Here is a 14,786-nt window from a genome sequence, read left to right as displayed (position 1 = left end):
CGTTCGTCCCCCGGCGTCGCCTCGCGCTGCCCGGAAGGAGCCGGGCCGAGGCGGCGGGGCGATGGCGCAGCAGGCGGAGGGGCTGCGGGCGGACGGCGTGCACAAGGAGGTGCTGCGGGAGGGCACCGGGCCCCTGCCCGACTTCCGCGATGGCACCAAGGTGCGGCCGGCACCGCGGGGGGGCGGCTGAGGCCGGGAGGGGCAGCGGGGGCGGTAACGGGAGGATGGATATTGGGGGGGGGGGGGGGAGGCAGGCCCGGTTGCCATGGCGACCAGCGTGGCGCCCGCAGGCCACCTTCCACTACCGCACGCTGCGGTGCGGGGGGGACGAGGCGCCGCTGGACGACAGCCGGGCCCGCGGGAAGCCGATGGAGCTGATCGCCGGCAAGAAGTTCAAGCTGCCCGTCTGGGAGGCGGCGCTGCGCACCATGCGGCCCGGGGAGCGCGCCCGATTCCGCTGCGACGCCAAGGTGGGGAGGGGCTTCAGGGGCTGGGGGAGGGGCTTAAGGGGCTGGGGGAGGGGCTTAATGGGTTGGGGTGGGGCTTAAGGGGCTGAGGGAGGGGCTTAAGGGGCTGGGGGAGGGGCTTAATGGGTTGGGGAGGGGCTTAGTGGGTTGGGGTGGGGCTTAAGGGGCTGGGGCGGGGGCTCAGGGTGGGTAGGGAGTGGGTATTTGGGCATTAGGGGGGGCGTGGCTTGGTGGGAGGGGGCGTGGTTTGTCATCTGGGGGTGTGGCTATGTTTTTTGGGGCGTGGTTTGTCTTCTATGTGGGTGTGGTTTGTTGGTGGGGGGCGTGGCCAGCCCCGGGGTGGTTGCACCCCCAGGGTTTGGGGTCCCGGTGCGCCCCCCCCCCTTCCTAATTCAGCCACCGCCGCCCCCCAGCACGTGGTGCTGTACCCGCTGGTGGCCAAGAGCCTGCGCAACATCGCGGCGGGGAAGGACCCGCTGGAGGGGCAGCGGCACTGCTGCAGCGTCGCCCAGCTGCACGATCACTACTCGCTGGGGTACCCCGACCTGGACGAGCTGCAGAAGAACCCCCAGCCCCTCATCTTCGACATCGAGGTGCTCAAGGTGAGGACGCGCTCGGCAGGCACTTGAAGCGCTTGTGTGCACCCCGGTTCCCTGAAAGGGTTCTGGGGATTCCGGGGTTTCCCCCCTTCCTGGGGGCAGCCGCTGCCTGTGTGACTGGGGGGTGCCGGCAGGTGGAGGAGCCCGGCTCCTACCAGCAGGACCCGTGGGCCATGACGGATGAGGAGAAGCTGCAGGCTGTACCCCTGATCCACAAGGAGGGCAACGAGCTGTACCGGCAGGGCAAGGTGCAGGAGGCAGCGGCCAAGTACTACGATGCCATCGCCTGCCTCAAGAACCTGCAGATGAAGGTGGGGCTCCCCGGCCCCTCTTGGGGTCCCCCCCCATCCCTCCCACTGTGCAGGACTCTTCCCCGCTCCTTTTCGTCCTCCAGGAACAGCCTGGCTCTCCGGACTGGATCGAGCTCGACCAGAAGATCACACCACTACTGTTAAACTACTGCCAGTGCAAGCTGCAGTGCGAGGAGTACTATGAGGTGCTGGATCACTGCTCCTCCATCCTCAACAAGTATGAGGGTAAGGAGCCGCGGGCTGGCCCGGCCGGTTGAGACAGGTGCTGGCAGGGCGAGGGGGTGCTGGGGATGCCCCCAGGCCCCCCAGCCAACAGCTCTCCCCGCAGACAACGTCAAGGCCTACTTCAAGCGGGGCAAGGCCCACGCGGCGGTGTGGAACGTGGCAGAGGCGCGGGCTGACTTCGCCAAGGTGCTGGCACTCGACCCCTCGCTGCGCCCCGTTGTCTCCAAGGAGCTGCGGAGCCTGGAAGCCCGCCTGCGGGAGAAGGACGCGGAGGACAAGATCCGCTTCAAGGACATCTTCTCGCAGTAGAGCCCGTGGCCATGTGAGAGAGCGCGACGCTCTCGGACCAGGTTTTTAGATATTCCCCATGTGGAATGTTTTATCGATGTTTATTAATGTTTAATACAAAGTTTACTTATTTGAAGTCATGGGAAGCTGCACGGGAGCTCGACACAGCACGGCGATGCAGCAGCACGCTTAAGCCGCAGTATTAATCAGAGTATAGCAATCGCCGCGTACAGTCGAATTGCAATATGAGCGTGCATCTCCCGACCGCTCACTAGACTGTGCTCGTCGTCACGGTGCCGGGCAGCCCCAAGCACTACGAAGGACTACATGGGGTGAAACGAGCTCAAGCCCGCTGCTTTCTTCCATGTTTCTTTTATTCATTCATTGATTTTTATCTTTTACGTTGGGCTACGCCATTCTGCATGGGTCTGGCTGAGCTGTTCAGGGCCGTAGGGTCACCAGTGCCAAGGCTGGGCCCCGTCTCTTGCCCTGTCGTGCCTGTCCTGCACCCCACATCCTGCATCGTTACTTCTCAAGGCTGCTGCTATCGTTTCCTGTGCCACGTCACCACGTCAGTCGTAAATATTTTATCTGCACTAACTGCTTGTTACTGCTATCTATATAAAGCTGTGGTCATGCACTACCAAGATAAACAAAACTCATCACAGACATCTGGCCACTTAGAAAAAATTGCTGTTAGCGACAGCTCAAGTAAAACAAAGTGGCAGGCAGGGCAGGAGCATGAGAGCGAGCCTGGCAAGCCTTGGCCCTGGGGTCCTGCAGGGCTGGACCTGTGAAACTGAGCAGTTTCTTGGTGTGGTAAGTGCTCCACGTCGTTTGTGTACTACAGCTGCTAACGTGTCTAGGGCTGCATGGCTTTACATCAGGCAGGAGCTTGCACAAGCAGGTGTAAAACCACCGGGCCAGCCCCTTCCCTTCGCTGCCGAGAGCTCGGCGTGCAGGCAGCGGCCCTGCTGCTCACCCTTGAGCCTCAAGGACGCGTGTCCTATGCCCTGCTCCTCGCTGCTCGCCTCCCTCTGCTGCTCAGCCACGTGCTGCCTGCTGCGGCGGCCTCTGAGCCACAGCACGGAGCTGGGGGCAGCAGGGCAGCCCCCCCCCGAGGCCCCGGGCTGTGTTTCCTGGCAGGGACACAAAGTCATTCCCCTGTGACGCGTCCCAAATTGCTCACGGCCAGGCCACCTGCCTGCCGTGCCTGCTCCGCGTGGGGCACCACGTGAGGCCCCGGGTCGGCAGCTCCCTGGGGCCAGGGTTTGGCTGAAGGGGGGGGCGGGGGGAGGGAAGGCGTAGCCCCCGTGCTGGCACAGAGCAGACATGCAGCAGCTCTGCTTTACATGGCTTTATTCACAATGAAATGAACGGAACAGAGGAACCCTGGTTTGTTTGTTTGTTTGTTTGTTTTTAATCCCAACCCTTCCCCTACCCCCCCCCCCCAACAACTTGCAACACGGAACAGAAATAAATACGCGGTCGTGGGGAGGGGGCTGCTGCCTGCGGGGTGCAACCACAACCCCCCCATCACCTCCCACCCTTGGCAGGGTGAGCCGGAGCCCGGGGGGCACCGTTCCAGCCTCCCAGAGCTGCCTGGGAGGCAAACCCCAAAGGGCACTGCCCCCCAGCAGGGACAGGGGGGGCCCACGGGGTCGGGCAGCAGGGTGGAGGCAGAGCTGGGGGGGCTGCAGGTGGTATCGGGGGGGTCACTCCTGCCCCTGGAGCAGCTGGGAGCGGTCTCACAGCCCTCCTCTCGGCTCAGGGCCCGCCGTGTGCTCCAGCCCCAGGCACTCCCGGCTGGGAAATGAAGGCTGTGTCCAGGGGGGGGACGAGGGAAGACAACGGGGGGCTGCGCCGCGCTCACTCCTCACCCTCCAGCTTGAGGCTGACGCTGCGGGGTTTGGCACGGGGCAGGCTGGGGGGCGCGGGCGGAGGGCCCCCGTCCCTCTCCGCCTGGCTGGAGCCCCGCGAGCGCAGGAGCTGGCTCTGCTTGCGGAGGAAATCGACGGGCGCCGGGCAGCCGTAGGTGCCTTTGCCCAGCACGGGCCGGGGGGGTCCTTTAGGGGAATGGGCCAGGGCTGCCGCCTCCAGCTGGGCGAGGTGGGCTACGTAGCCCTCGGAGAGGAACTGTGGGACACAAGGATGGCCTGAGACCCCGGGGCAGGGGCAGCGCACGGATCCTACAGCTCCAGCTCGCCCCCAGCCCTGCCCCTGTACCTGGCACTGGTTGTGGAACTTCTTGACGGCCCGGCCCACGATGTAGATGTGCGACGGTGCCAGCCCCAGGGAGCTGTAGACAGAAACGTCCTTGGTGGAGCCGTAGCCGGCGACGATGGTGATCTCTGCCTGCGCACGGAGAGCAGGGGTAAGGCAGGGACAGACCCCACAGCACCGGGGCAGCCACACGAGCCCTGGTTTTGGCCAACCCCAAGGCACTGGGTCACTGCGCCCCATATCACAGTCCTGGTACCAGCGCTACTGGTCCAGCTCCACGAGTCACCCCACGTGGCTCCTCCAAGGATGGAAAGGGACAGGTATTGCAGCTCAGCCCACCCGATCCCACACCCCTACCCCTCACACCCACCTCGGTGCGCAGGCTCTGCAGGAAGGCTGCTTTCTGCCTCAGGGGGTCGTGGGTGAGACCGTCGCAGAAGGAGACGGCGCCGTGAGGGAAGTTGTGCTGGGAGAGCCAGGCCACCACGCGGTGCTTCTGCATGTCGGGGCGCCCCGTCACGTAGATGATCATATAGCCCGAGTCCTGCCAGTGCCTGGGGGGGTACAAACCTTGCTGCCGGGAGCCCACCCGAGGACAATCCCACTGGTGGGAAGCCACCAGGCAGCTCCCGACAGAGCAGGCGTGGGCACTGGTTCCAAAACCTTGTCCTCTGTGGGGATTTCAGCAGAGCTGTGTCCTGTCACAGCAGGAGACACCCCAGCACATCCCCGGGATGGCTCTGCCGCCCCCGCCACCCTGGTCGCTTTGTCACCACGCCACAAAAGGCCGGTTACCCTCCCAAGAAGAGCGCCTACCGTACGACATCAACAGCACCCGCCCGCACTTTGGGGTCGCTGCCCATGATGGAGACGCTGGCCGTGAAGGAGCCGTCGATGCTGAACACCACCGACTCGGTGCCCCGCGCCACCACCGTCAGGTACGCCTCTGCATAGCTGTGGTCACCCCTGGGACGGGACAGCAAGGGGGCTCAGCGCCAGCTCTGTCACCTCCCTCAGCCCCCAGCTTTCTGCCCAACGAGCTGGAGAAGAAGGTGGCCGAGGTGTCCCTGCCAGCCGCCACCTCACCTGACCACCATGCGCACGGGGTAGATGCCGATGGCCAGGGCCTTGTCCGGAGGGATGGTGAAGGTCAGGCGCCCGCTGCCGCTCGTCACCTCGGTGCCGTAGTACAGCCACTTCCCCGAGAGCGGCTGCGTCATGATGTAGATATCCACCTGAGCGAGGGGAGGAGGGCTGAGTGCAGAGCCTGCTTAGCTGCTGTTTCCCTAACCTACAGGTCATTACGATCCTCTGCCGCCACATCCGACAAGGTGCTGATCTCCAGCCCTTCCCCTGCCCCTTGGCTGCAGGTGACACTGGCCCCGTGTCCCCTCCCAGATACCCCTGCCCTCGCTGCATCTCCAGGGATGCCCTGGCAGCACCCCAAAGCCGCTGCAGTACCTTCTCCCCGGTCAGGGTCACCACGTCCAGGGGGCCGTACATGAAGCGGCCGCTCAGGACCTGCGCTTTGCCCTCGCACACGATGGTGTCGCTGGCCCGGTGGTTGGCTGTCACGTTCTGCAGGGACACGCGGGGCTCAGCACGGCACCCGAGAGCCCCCGAGCTGGCACACAGCCCCCACCAGGCTGTGGGACCAGCGTGGCACCCTCGCAGCAGGCAGCAGCAAACCTTCCCAGCTGTGTCACCGCAGGGAGTGGGACTTGCCCAGCCACCTGAGCTCGATCCCGAGCCTGCCCTGGCACAGGGTCGGGTTCCCAGCAGCTACAGCCCCAAAAACAGCAGCTGGCCACGGGGGTACATACCCGGATCTTCACTTGGGTGCGCTTGCGCTGCCACTTCTCCCGGGGGATGGCGGGGCTGTAGATGGAGCTCTCCTCGCTCTCCGCCGGCTGCGGGCCCTCCTTCTCCATCACCTGCCGGGTGGCACGGCACAGCTCAGCCTCCGGCGGGGGAACTGGGCCGCCCGCCCCGCTGCCCCCGCCGTACCTGGCGCAGGATGAAGGCCACCACGTCAGAGGACTCCCAGTAGCTGGCGTGGAAGAGGTGGGGCAGGGTGATGGTGGGGAAGGCGGTCAGCGCGTCGGGGCAGTACAGCGAGTAGTCGATGCGCTTCGGGCCCCACCAGCGCTCCAGGACTGCCAGGAGAGCTCACATGAATCCATCCCTGGGCCTGATCCCACACCCTGCTCCCCGGCCCCATTTCAAGCCCCGCACAAGACCTCCGACCATCCACGGTGCTGGGATGAGGTGGGCAGGGGGTGACACTCACTCTTGACAACTTCGCTGGTGCTGGCGGGCGTGGGGGGCTCTCCAGGCTCGCTGCCCCTCCAGAAGCCCCCAAAGCTGCCGGTGGGAGTAGGGGGAGCAGCCAGGTCCACCTCGGGCAGGAAGAGGGCAGAGTGCATCTGCAGGGCCTCCGCTGCGGGCAGCACCGAGTCAGGCCACCCAGAGCCTATTTTGGCACCCCCCTCGAGAACCCGGGACCGGCCGGGCAGCGGGGCCGCTCACCCAGCAGGGAGGAGGTGCCGTCGCCTAGTGGGTACTTCTGGTAGCGGGGCACGCTGAGCGGCGGCACGGCGTGGAAGGCTTTGGCCAGCAGGGGCTCAAGGCGGGAGGCGCAGGGGTCAGCCGCGTGGAAGAGGTTGTAGATCTGCTCGCAGGCGGGACGCAGCTGGGCCACTGGGGCAGAGAGAGAGGAGCAGGGGGTCAGGGCTGCCAGGAACACAGCAGGGATGGGGGAGGAGGGCTGGGAGGCACGGGGCAGCGTGGCGAACAGGGAGGAAAAGCAGTACCCAGAGGCAGGAAAGGGTAGGGAGACAAACCCAGGATGCTGGTGACAGCCTGCGGTGCCGTGGGACAGGCTGGGCTGGCACGGGGCAGGAAGGGGGACACTCAGGCACGTGCCAACACCAAGACCCCCACAGCCAGGGCGTGCAAGGGGCCCAAAACCTAAACAGAGCTGTTTCAGGAGGTCTGGGGGATTCAGACTTGCACGGGACAAGGGGGAACACAACTCAGGAGCCCTGCAGGGAGGCTTGGGGGCTCACGCCACAGCCAGAGGGGGTCCTCACCATCCAGAGCGGGCATGACGGTCTTGCGCAGCGCGAGCACCAGCCCCAGCGGGGAGCCGAAGAGGAAGAAGCCGGATACCTTAAAGTCAAGGCGGGTGCCGGCGCCCTCCGCCCCATCCAGCGCTGCAGAATTGCCTCGCGGTGCCTCTGCCTCCAGCGGGGCCTCACTGGGCTGCAGGCTGCAACAGCAGAGCCGGTGGGCACGGGAAAGCCAGCGCTGCACCCGCTGCAGCCCCGTCAGCCCAGAGGAGCTGCTGGAAGCAGGGGAGCTACAGCAGGACACTGCACTTCTACCACGCTCCCTCCCAGGATGGTGCAAATCAAAAATTCACCCTTGCATGGAGTGTAAGATTTGCCTGGATGCCACTAGCACTCCCACGGAGAGAGGGGGTGGCGCTGCTGACTGTCCCCCCTGCTCTCACCTGCACGAGGAGCCGGGTTGCTGGCTGTCCCCCTGCACACCCGGCTCGGGGCTGGCTTGGCCTGACCCTGCTGCTCCCTCTGCCCCGTCGGCCAGCGGGTCCCTGCCGCCACACAGCTCGGGGGAGATGGGCTCCGTGCTCTGCAGGAGGAGAGTAAAATATCAGCGAGTGGCTGGCTGCTGCTGAGCCACTGCCTACACCGATGGCTCCAAGACACGGGCACCCACCAGGCTGCCACGGCGGCTGCTGCTCCGGCTGCCCCCTGCGCCCGCCCGGCTCTGGCACAGCGCATCGAAGCCCAGGATGCCTCCAACGCAGTCCCCGAGCAGCACCACCTGCGGACGGCACGCTGTCCGGGCCGAAAATGTCCCCGGTGGGAGCCAAGTCCCAGCTGGAACCCAGGGTGAAGCTTCCCCCGAGCTCCCCGCCCCTCTCACCTGGCCGCAGAAGCCAGCGCCCTCACCGGAGTGCAGGAAGGTGCTGTAGGCCTGGTTGGCGCGGGTGATGACGGTGCCCACGGCGTGCTGGTAGCTCCCCGAGGAGGTGGCCAGCAACGGGAGGGCTGCCAGAGGGATGTGGTCCTGGCTGCTGGACAGGCTGTCCCGGTCGTGGCTGTAGGGGCTGAGCCTGAAAGGGGCACGGAGAGCAGGTGAGCCGGGCTGCCCTGGCATCCCCAAGCCATCGCACCATGCTCGCTTCCCCAAATGCCGCGCCAAGAGAAGCAGAGCCCTCTCCCCAAGCCCACTGCCTCCCCAAATCCCCTCCCGGGAGCGGTTTGCGTGGGGAAAGCCCCCTCTCACCCCACAGCCCCGGCACGCCGTGCCGCCATCCTCACTTGGAGACGAGGGCGTAGGCAGCGGCGCAGATGGGCGGGCAGGGCACCAGGCGCAGCGCCACGTGCCCCAGCGCCTCGGGGAAGTGGACGCGGGTGACGGCGTCGAAGGTGGCCGCCAGCGTCTGCACGTCCGCCTGCTTGGAGCCCGGCTCGCCCACCCCCTGGTCCAGGATGTTGCCGCTGTGGAGGATGAGGAAGAGCGCGTGGATCCGGCACGTCTGCGCCGCGCTCTCGGCCGAGCCGCCCTGCAGGAAGGAAACAGCTCCCGTCTGCACCCACAGCGGGGTCCCAGCCATGCGGGGGGAGGCACGGGGGACAGGATGAGGTTTGCACACACCTCAGAGAAACCGGCTGCTGCCAGTCCTTCGCCGTCTGCCTTGGCAGCGCTGGGCCCCTCCCCTGTGAGCACGTGGCTGGGGTGAGCCGAGGCCGGGCGTCCACGCGGGGGGCAGCCCCCAAGGTGGTTTCGGGCAGGCCGTGCCCGCCCTGCTCACCCAGAGCCTCGTCCAGCTCTGCCGGCCGCTCCAGCGTGTCCAAGAAGTCGTTGGAGCTCCACTTGGTCATCTCCTTCGCAAAGACTTCGTCGCTGTCAGACAGGTCCTCTGCGGTGGCAGGGATGGGGCCGTGGGGTGGGCGAAGGGCAGCCCGCACCCAGCCCCTGCTCAGGCTCCCCCCCAGCACAACCCAAAGTCGTGGAGCCGCTCCGCCGTACCGTGGGCGTCGAAAAACTCCTCCTCGGAGCTGTTCTCAGAGTCACGGGCAATGTTCTGCATCCGCCACTCGGACAGGCTCTGAGGAGACACCCCCCCTGCCACCAGCACACTGTCAGCGCTCACAGCCCCCAGGGCAGCGAGCCCTCGCTCCTGCCCCACAGGTCCCTGCTGCTCCTGCACACAGGGGACACCGAAAAGAGGGTCCCCTGATGTGTCAGCAGCAGCAGATCTGAGTCTGGGGTCCTGCTCACACCCACCACAGGACCCGTTCCCTCACCTCCGTGCTGGGAAGAATATGAAGAACGGGAAGACGTGGACCACTGCTTGGCAAAAGTATCATCGGGGGAGGCGTCGGACGTGCCCGGTGCCTCGGCACCCTCCTGCCCGCCGGCAGCTCCCGGCTCCGGCCGCCCCTCGGGGCTGGGGCCGGCGGCGGGGGGCTCCTCGGCCTCGCCGCACTTGGCCATCTTCTGGGCCAGCATCCGCGCCGTCTCCTCCTCCAGCTGCCGGATGTCCTCCATGGTCAGGTCCGTCCACTCGTCCTGCCAGCACCAGGCCTGGCGGTGGGCGCGCAGCATCACCTTGCGCAAGCCTGCGACAGGGAGCGGGGAGCGAGCGCGGCGTGGCCCCGGCTCCCCCAGCCCAAAATCCCTGTGAGCAGGGAGCCGATCCCACCCCGCGCTCACCGACATCGTGGATGAACTGCTCGATCTTGGACTGCATCCCCCAGTAGCGGAACTCCACCTTGCAGAGTTTGTAGGCACACATCAGGGGCCCGCCGGCGGCCGCCTCCAGCCAGTCGTCCCCCAGCGGCCCCCGGCCCGTCTTGGCCGAGTGGTAGAGCTTGGGGTCCTCCTCGGGCTTGTACTCCCCGGGGGAGATGGGGTCACGCACGATGTCGATGGTGTCTGGGGGAAGAGAAGCAGTACTCGTTACCCCTCACTGCTCGGAGGAGCGAGAAACGGGGAGGAAAGTGGAGAAAAAGACACAAAAATAGGACCGGGGGCACTCTGAAAATTATTTCCACACGCCATGCACTCACGCTGGCAGCACCACCGAGCACCATCCCCATGGCTGTAACCTCAACAGCACCTTTGGGTGCACTCAGGTGCATCCCATCCCCATGCCAGGGCCGGATTCAGCGCCCCGAGGAGCGGCTGCAAGAGGCGCAGGCAGCCACGGGGGGGGCTGGGCGCTGCGAGCTGGGCTGACACACTTAGGAGCATTAGCGAGGAGATTTGGCAGCTGGGAGAAGGCTCGGGTGACCCCAGGGACGCAGGGGCTGAGATTGAGGCCAACCCAGGCGGCGTGGTGCAGCGGGGAGCCCCCACTCGCTGCCTCCCTCAGGAAGGGAGCGAGGATCAAAAGCAAAACCTTGCAACCCCAAATCTGTTTGTCCCCGCTGACACCCCCCGTGCCGTGGCAGCAGGGCCAGCACCAGCCCTTAAAGCAGCACCCGGCGAGCTCGGGGAGCAGCTCGGATCATGGCACGGGGCTGGCATTATTCCTGTGTTGTTTCTGTGGGTTTTTTTCTGGGAGAAAACCTGCAAGGACGCTGCTATCGGTGCGGCCAGCTTGGCCCCGGCAGCCCCAGCACTCGCTCTGCTGCCAGGCGCCCTTTGAAACGTGAGAGGGGATTTTACATCCGAGGTGCTGGGAGCGAGAGCTGGCAAAGAAAATCCCTCCCGGGGTCAGCAGCGGCCCCATGCTCCTTGAGGAGGGGCTGGAAGCTATGGGACTGGGTCTGGGGATGAAATCAGACAGGGGCCGTGCCCTGCCCGCTGTCCCCTCGGCCCTGGTTGCTGCTTGGTGGTGGCAGGGACAAAATTTGTCCCCCCTAGGCCTGCACCGCCAGCGTCCCAGCCGGACATCCCCAGTGCTGCAAGAACCAATGAGAGAAATAGGTCAGATGAATCATTTCCTCCGAGTGCCTATTTTAGGCCTCCATTTTAAGAGCAGAGTGTGACGCGCTGCACTCCAGTGCCTAAAACAACCGCACCGACACCGCCGGGAAGAGGAGCAGGCAGCAGACGGGGACAAACCTGCCCCCAGGGGGGTGGGGAAGCTGTTTTGGACCCCCAGCTCTGCCCTCAGCCAGCGCAGAGGGGCTGGGACCGGAGAGCAATGCCAAGCAAAGCTCTGGGGAGCAGGAGAAGCAGGGCAGCGAGAGGGGAAAATGGGGACACGCTTTCCCAGCTCCCCCCTTCAGACGATCCAAAATGCCCTGCCCAGAGCCCGGTGCAGGTTCCCACTCGCGCTACGAGAGGGGCAAAGCGGTGCCAGACCATGCAGGACGGGCTGGGATATGGGACAGGGGAGCAGCAAACAAACACACAGGCAAGGCGAGGGGGCAGGAAATGAAATCAACCCCCAGCATGTTTTTAACGCAGACGCTCGCTTAATGGTGCCACCACCAGACTGGGCAGGGTGCTCGGGGCACAGGTGCCTTTCCCAGATCACTCCCAAAACACAAGGGCCAGAGGAGGGAGCAAAACCCATTGCGTTGCAGGCGCTGAGCCTCTCCTGGGCTGCCCGGTGAAAGGCTGAACCCCTCGGGCTCAGCGGTGCAGCAAGCCCCAGGAGGGCTGCACGGGGACCCTGGCAGGCGTTGGATCCTGCTGGGCTGTGGTGACAGCACCCCTGCCTTACGCACCCAAAATCCTCTGCCTCTTCTCAGCCGCGCTCAGGTTGAAGACGTTGGTCTGCTGGCCTGCATCGGGCCGGTAATATGTCTCGATCTCGATGGAGAACTTCTCCACAAAGGGGCAGGTGTACCTGCGGGAGGTGCAGGAACGGGGCTGAGCTCGGCAGGCGGCCCCAAAACCCGTCCCGTGTCCCCCCCCAAGAGGTCCCACCTGGTGCGGGTGTAGGGGTAGGCGTTCCAGGACTCCTCCTCCACCTGCAGCGCAGCCTTGGGCAGCAGCGCCCGAAACCAGCTGGGGATGTGCGAGCCCACGTGGTAGATCTTGTGGGTGTACTGGCCGCTGCCGCCGGGGCCATCGCTGTAGGGCCGGTTGGCCAGGATCTCCACCCCGCTGCCCTCGCCGCTTGATTCCTCCCGGCTCTTCTTCTGCGGGGCGCGGGCTGGCTGAGCCCCCGTGCCCCAAAACCCACACCCAGCACCCCAAAACCCAGCACCTCACCAGCACGCAGATCCCCCACATCCTTCCCCAACCACAAACCCCCTCAGCCCCACAGCCACCCCTGGGACCCCCCTGCTTAGCCCCACACCCCCAAACCCCCCGGGGGGGCAGCCCCGTGCCCAGAGCCCCCCAGATACCACACCACCCTTCCCAGACCCCCCCCCCTCAGCCCCACACCGGCCCCTCACACCCCTCAGCACCCCCCCAGGACCCCCGGATCCCCATCCCGGTGTCCCCACACAGCCCCGGTGTCCCCAAGACCCCCCAGATCCCCCCCAGCCCCCCCCATCTTAGCACTATCCCGATGTCCCCACACGGTCCCGGTGTCCCCACACGGTCCCGGTGCCCCCCCCACCCCCTCAGCAGGCCGGGCCGGGCCGGGCCGCACCTGGATCATGTAGAGCTGAGCCACCTGGTACTCCTCCAGGCTCATAGGCAGCAAGATGTGGTACTCCTTGATGAGCATGGCGGCGGGGGGGGGCAGCGCCTGCGGGCACCGCCGTTACACCGGCCCCGGTACCGGCCCCGGGCCCGGCCCGGCCCGGCCCGCACGGCGCCCGCCGCAGCGCCGCCAGGCCCGCCCCGTTGCCATGGCAACGCGCCCCCCGCCCGCCCTCCGCGTTCGGCTGCGTTCGGCTCCTCCCGCCCCGCGTTCGGCTCTCTCCGGCCGCGCTCGGCTCCCCCCCGCCCCCCTCCCTTCGGCAACCTTCGGCAACTTTCGGCTCCCTCCGGCCGCGCTCGGGCCCCTCCGCCGCCGCCGCCGCCCCCCGCCGAACCTGCGCCCCCGGCTCCGCGCCTCGTGACGTCACGGAAAGGGGGGCGCCCGCTGACGTCAGAGGTGGTGATGGGGGGGGGGGGGGCGTGACGTCAGAGAGGGGAGGCGGCGCTGCACGGGGGGCTGCGAGGGCGGAGGGGCCGGGGCGTTAAAACGGGGGAACGGGGGGATAATGGGGGGAAAGGGAGGGGGAATAGGGGGGATTTGGGGAGTTTTAGGGGGATTTGAGGAGTTTTGGGGGGGATTTAGGGTTTGGAGGGGGAGGATTTGGGGGAATTTAAGGAGTTTGGGGGGGGTTGGGGAGGATTTGGGGCTTGGGGAGGGGGAGTTTTGGGGGGTTTTGAGGAGCGGGGGGGAGGATTTGGGGAGTTTGGGGGAAATTTGGGGAGTTTGGGGCTGATTTGGGGAGTTTGGGAAGTTTTGGGGGAAACTGGGGAGTTTGGGGGGAGGTTTAGGGTTTGGAGGGGAGAAATTGGGGGTTTTGGGGAGGGGTTGGGGGGGACTTGGGGAGTTTTGGGAGGGACATGGAGAGTTGTTTTTGGAGGGGATTTGGGGTGATTTTATTAGGTTTAGGGTCACAGCAGCTCTCGCCCCCCGCCCCCTCCAGGCACCGTGTCCCGAGCTCGTCCTTTATTTATAAAAACCCGCGACTGCGAAGGGAACCGGGGAGGGCAAGAGGGGGGGGTCAAGGGGGGGGGAGCCCCGGGGGCGGCCCTGTGCGCGTAGGGGCCACCGGCGGGGCTCCGGTCCCGGGGACGGGGACAGGGTGGGGGGGCCACCGGGGGCGGCCGTCACGTGCGGGCGTTGCGCTCTGTCTCGGCCAGGCACTCCCGCACCAGCGCCCGCGCGTGGATGATACCTACGGGGGGGGGGGGGGGGACAACGTTAGGGGGGGGTGAGCCCGGTGACACCGGGACCCCCCCCCCCCCACACACCCGGTGCCGGTGCCGTACCCCGCTTGAGCCGTTCCATGGCGCTCTTGCTGCCGGCGTAGGTGGGCCGGATCTCCTTGCCCATCTCCTCGATGACGGACAGCAGGTCGGTGTAGGTGCTCTGCGAGCCCGGGGCACCGGGGGGCTTCATGGCCTGCGGGGTTAACGGCGAGGGCTCAGCACCGGGCCCCCCCCACCCCCCAAATTCCCGGTACCCCCCCCCCCCATAACACTCACCTGCACGTAACCCATGGAGGGCGGCCCGAAGTCGTTGAAGAGCGGCCGGAACGGGGCGGCGGCGGCGCCGGGCGCGGAGCCTGACGGCGAGGGGACGCTGGTGGCTACCGGGAGGGGGGGGGGGGCACGGGGTCAGCACGGCCTTACCGGAGCCCCCCCCTCCCGGTACACCCCCACCCCCTGCCCCCCCCCCAACCTCACATCCCCTCCTCACCGGCGGGCGGCGCCGCGGGCCCCGGGGCGGGGCTGGCGCTGGCGGGGGCGGGGGCGATGGGCTTGTAGGACATCCCCGCGGGCCCGCGCCGCGAGCGGCTCCCTGGCGAGCGGCGGCGGCGGCGGCGGCGGCGGGCGCGGGGCGGGGCGGGGGCGCGCCGACCCCCCGCCGCCGCCGCCGATTGGTCAGGACGCGCGGCCCCGCCGCGCTGATTGGCCGCCGGCCCGGCCAGGCCCCGCCCCCCGGCCCCGCCGCGGAGAGAGCGCGGCCCGGCGGCCGCCGCCGCTCGCCAGCCTCCCCCCCCCTCCCC

The 14,786-nt window shown here is 66.9% G+C and overlaps 3 protein-coding genes across 5 annotated transcripts; 1 reads left to right on the top strand and 2 right to left on the bottom strand.

Moving 5' to 3' along the window:
* Position 1: 1 nt before the first annotated feature.
* AIP (aryl hydrocarbon receptor interacting protein) lies at positions 2-3,285 on the top strand. Of its 2 annotated transcripts, XM_068685537.1 has the most exons (7): positions 2-160; positions 291-470; positions 881-1,069; positions 1,201-1,377; positions 1,461-1,602; positions 1,706-1,952; positions 2,028-3,285. In XM_068685537.1, the coding sequence occupies exons 1-6, from the start codon at positions 62-64 to the stop codon at positions 1,909-1,911; spliced, it is 993 nt and encodes a 330-aa protein (XP_068541638.1). In that variant the 5' UTR covers positions 2-61; the 3' UTR covers positions 1,912-1,952; positions 2,028-3,285. The 2 variants fall into 2 exon arrangements, with proteins under 2 accessions (XP_068541638.1, XP_068541637.1); XM_068685536.1 differs by having other exon boundaries at positions 1,706-3,285.
* On the bottom strand, positions 3,233-13,270 carry PITPNM1 (phosphatidylinositol transfer protein membrane associated 1). Of its 2 annotated transcripts, XM_068685457.1 has the most exons (23): positions 12,707-13,270; positions 12,031-12,245; positions 11,829-11,950; positions 9,862-10,083; positions 9,453-9,767; positions 9,175-9,270; positions 8,957-9,064; positions 8,800-8,861; positions 8,463-8,707; positions 8,065-8,254; positions 7,855-7,962; positions 7,628-7,767; positions 7,206-7,384; positions 6,643-6,813; positions 6,404-6,553; positions 6,121-6,269; positions 5,937-6,047; positions 5,575-5,691; positions 5,200-5,348; positions 4,930-5,079; positions 4,484-4,667; positions 4,117-4,245; positions 3,233-4,026 (listed from the first exon to the last, which is right to left on the bottom strand). In XM_068685457.1, exons 1-23 carry the CDS (start codon positions 12,782-12,784, stop codon positions 3,760-3,762), a joined length of 3,657 nt encoding a protein of 1,218 aa, XP_068541558.1. In that variant the 5' UTR covers positions 12,785-13,270; the 3' UTR covers positions 3,233-3,759. The 2 variants fall into 2 exon arrangements, with proteins under 2 accessions (XP_068541558.1, XP_068541559.1); XM_068685458.1 differs by lacking the exons at positions 11,829-11,950; positions 12,031-12,245; positions 12,707-13,270 and adding an exon at positions 10,777-10,980.
* A 438-nt stretch (positions 13,271-13,708) lies between these two features.
* On the bottom strand, positions 13,709-14,746 carry CDK2AP2 (cyclin dependent kinase 2 associated protein 2). The gene is made up of 4 exons (XM_068685587.1): positions 14,477-14,746; positions 14,263-14,366; positions 14,047-14,179; positions 13,709-13,952 (listed from the first exon to the last, which is right to left on the bottom strand). The coding sequence occupies exons 1-4, from the start codon at positions 14,547-14,549 to the stop codon at positions 13,885-13,887; spliced, it is 378 nt and encodes a 125-aa protein (XP_068541688.1). The 5' UTR covers positions 14,550-14,746; the 3' UTR covers positions 13,709-13,884.
* Between the last annotated feature and the right edge of the window lie 40 nt (positions 14,747-14,786).

This window comes from Anas acuta, chromosome 5, assembly GCF_963932015.1.
Source record: "Anas acuta chromosome 5, bAnaAcu1.1, whole genome shotgun sequence".
Taxonomy (NCBI): Eukaryota; Metazoa; Chordata; class Aves; order Anseriformes; family Anatidae; genus Anas; species Anas acuta.
Note: the sequence above shows the minus strand (reverse complement) of the source record. Positions and strands in the feature narration are given on the sequence as shown.

Coding starts and splice junctions, on each gene's coding strand:
- AIP (XM_068685537.1), top strand. CDS start 62: ATGGCGCAGCAGGCGGAGGGGCTGCGGGCGGACGGCGTGCACAAGGAG. Junction 471..880: donor GATTCCGCTGCGACGCCAAG/GTGGGGAGGGGC, acceptor GCCGCCCCCCAG/CACGTGGTGCTGTACCCGCT. Junction 1,603..1,705: donor CATCCTCAACAAGTATGAGG/GTAAGGAGCCGC, acceptor CTCTCCCCGCAG/ACAACGTCAAGGCCTACTTC.
- PITPNM1 (XM_068685457.1), bottom strand. CDS start 12,784: ATGCTCATCAAGGAGTACCACATCTTGCTGCCTATGAGCCTGGAGGAG. Junction 8,255..8,462: donor GCCTACGCCCTCGTCTCCAA/GTGAGGATGGCG, acceptor TGCCCCTTTCAG/GCTCAGCCCCTACAGCCACG. Junction 5,692..5,936: donor GCACCCAAGTGAAGATCCGG/GTATGTACCCCC, acceptor GTGTCCCTGCAG/AACGTGACAGCCAACCACCG.
- CDK2AP2 (XM_068685587.1), bottom strand. CDS start 14,549: ATGTCCTACAAGCCCATCGCCCCCGCCCCCGCCAGCGCCAGCCCCGCC. Junction 14,367..14,476: donor GCCCGCGGCGCCGCCCGCCG/GTGAGGAGGGGA, acceptor CCCTCCCGGTAG/CCACCAGCGTCCCCTCGCCG. Junction 14,180..14,262: donor CCTCCATGGGTTACGTGCAG/GTGAGTGTTATG, acceptor TTAACCCCGCAG/GCCATGAAGCCCCCCGGTGC.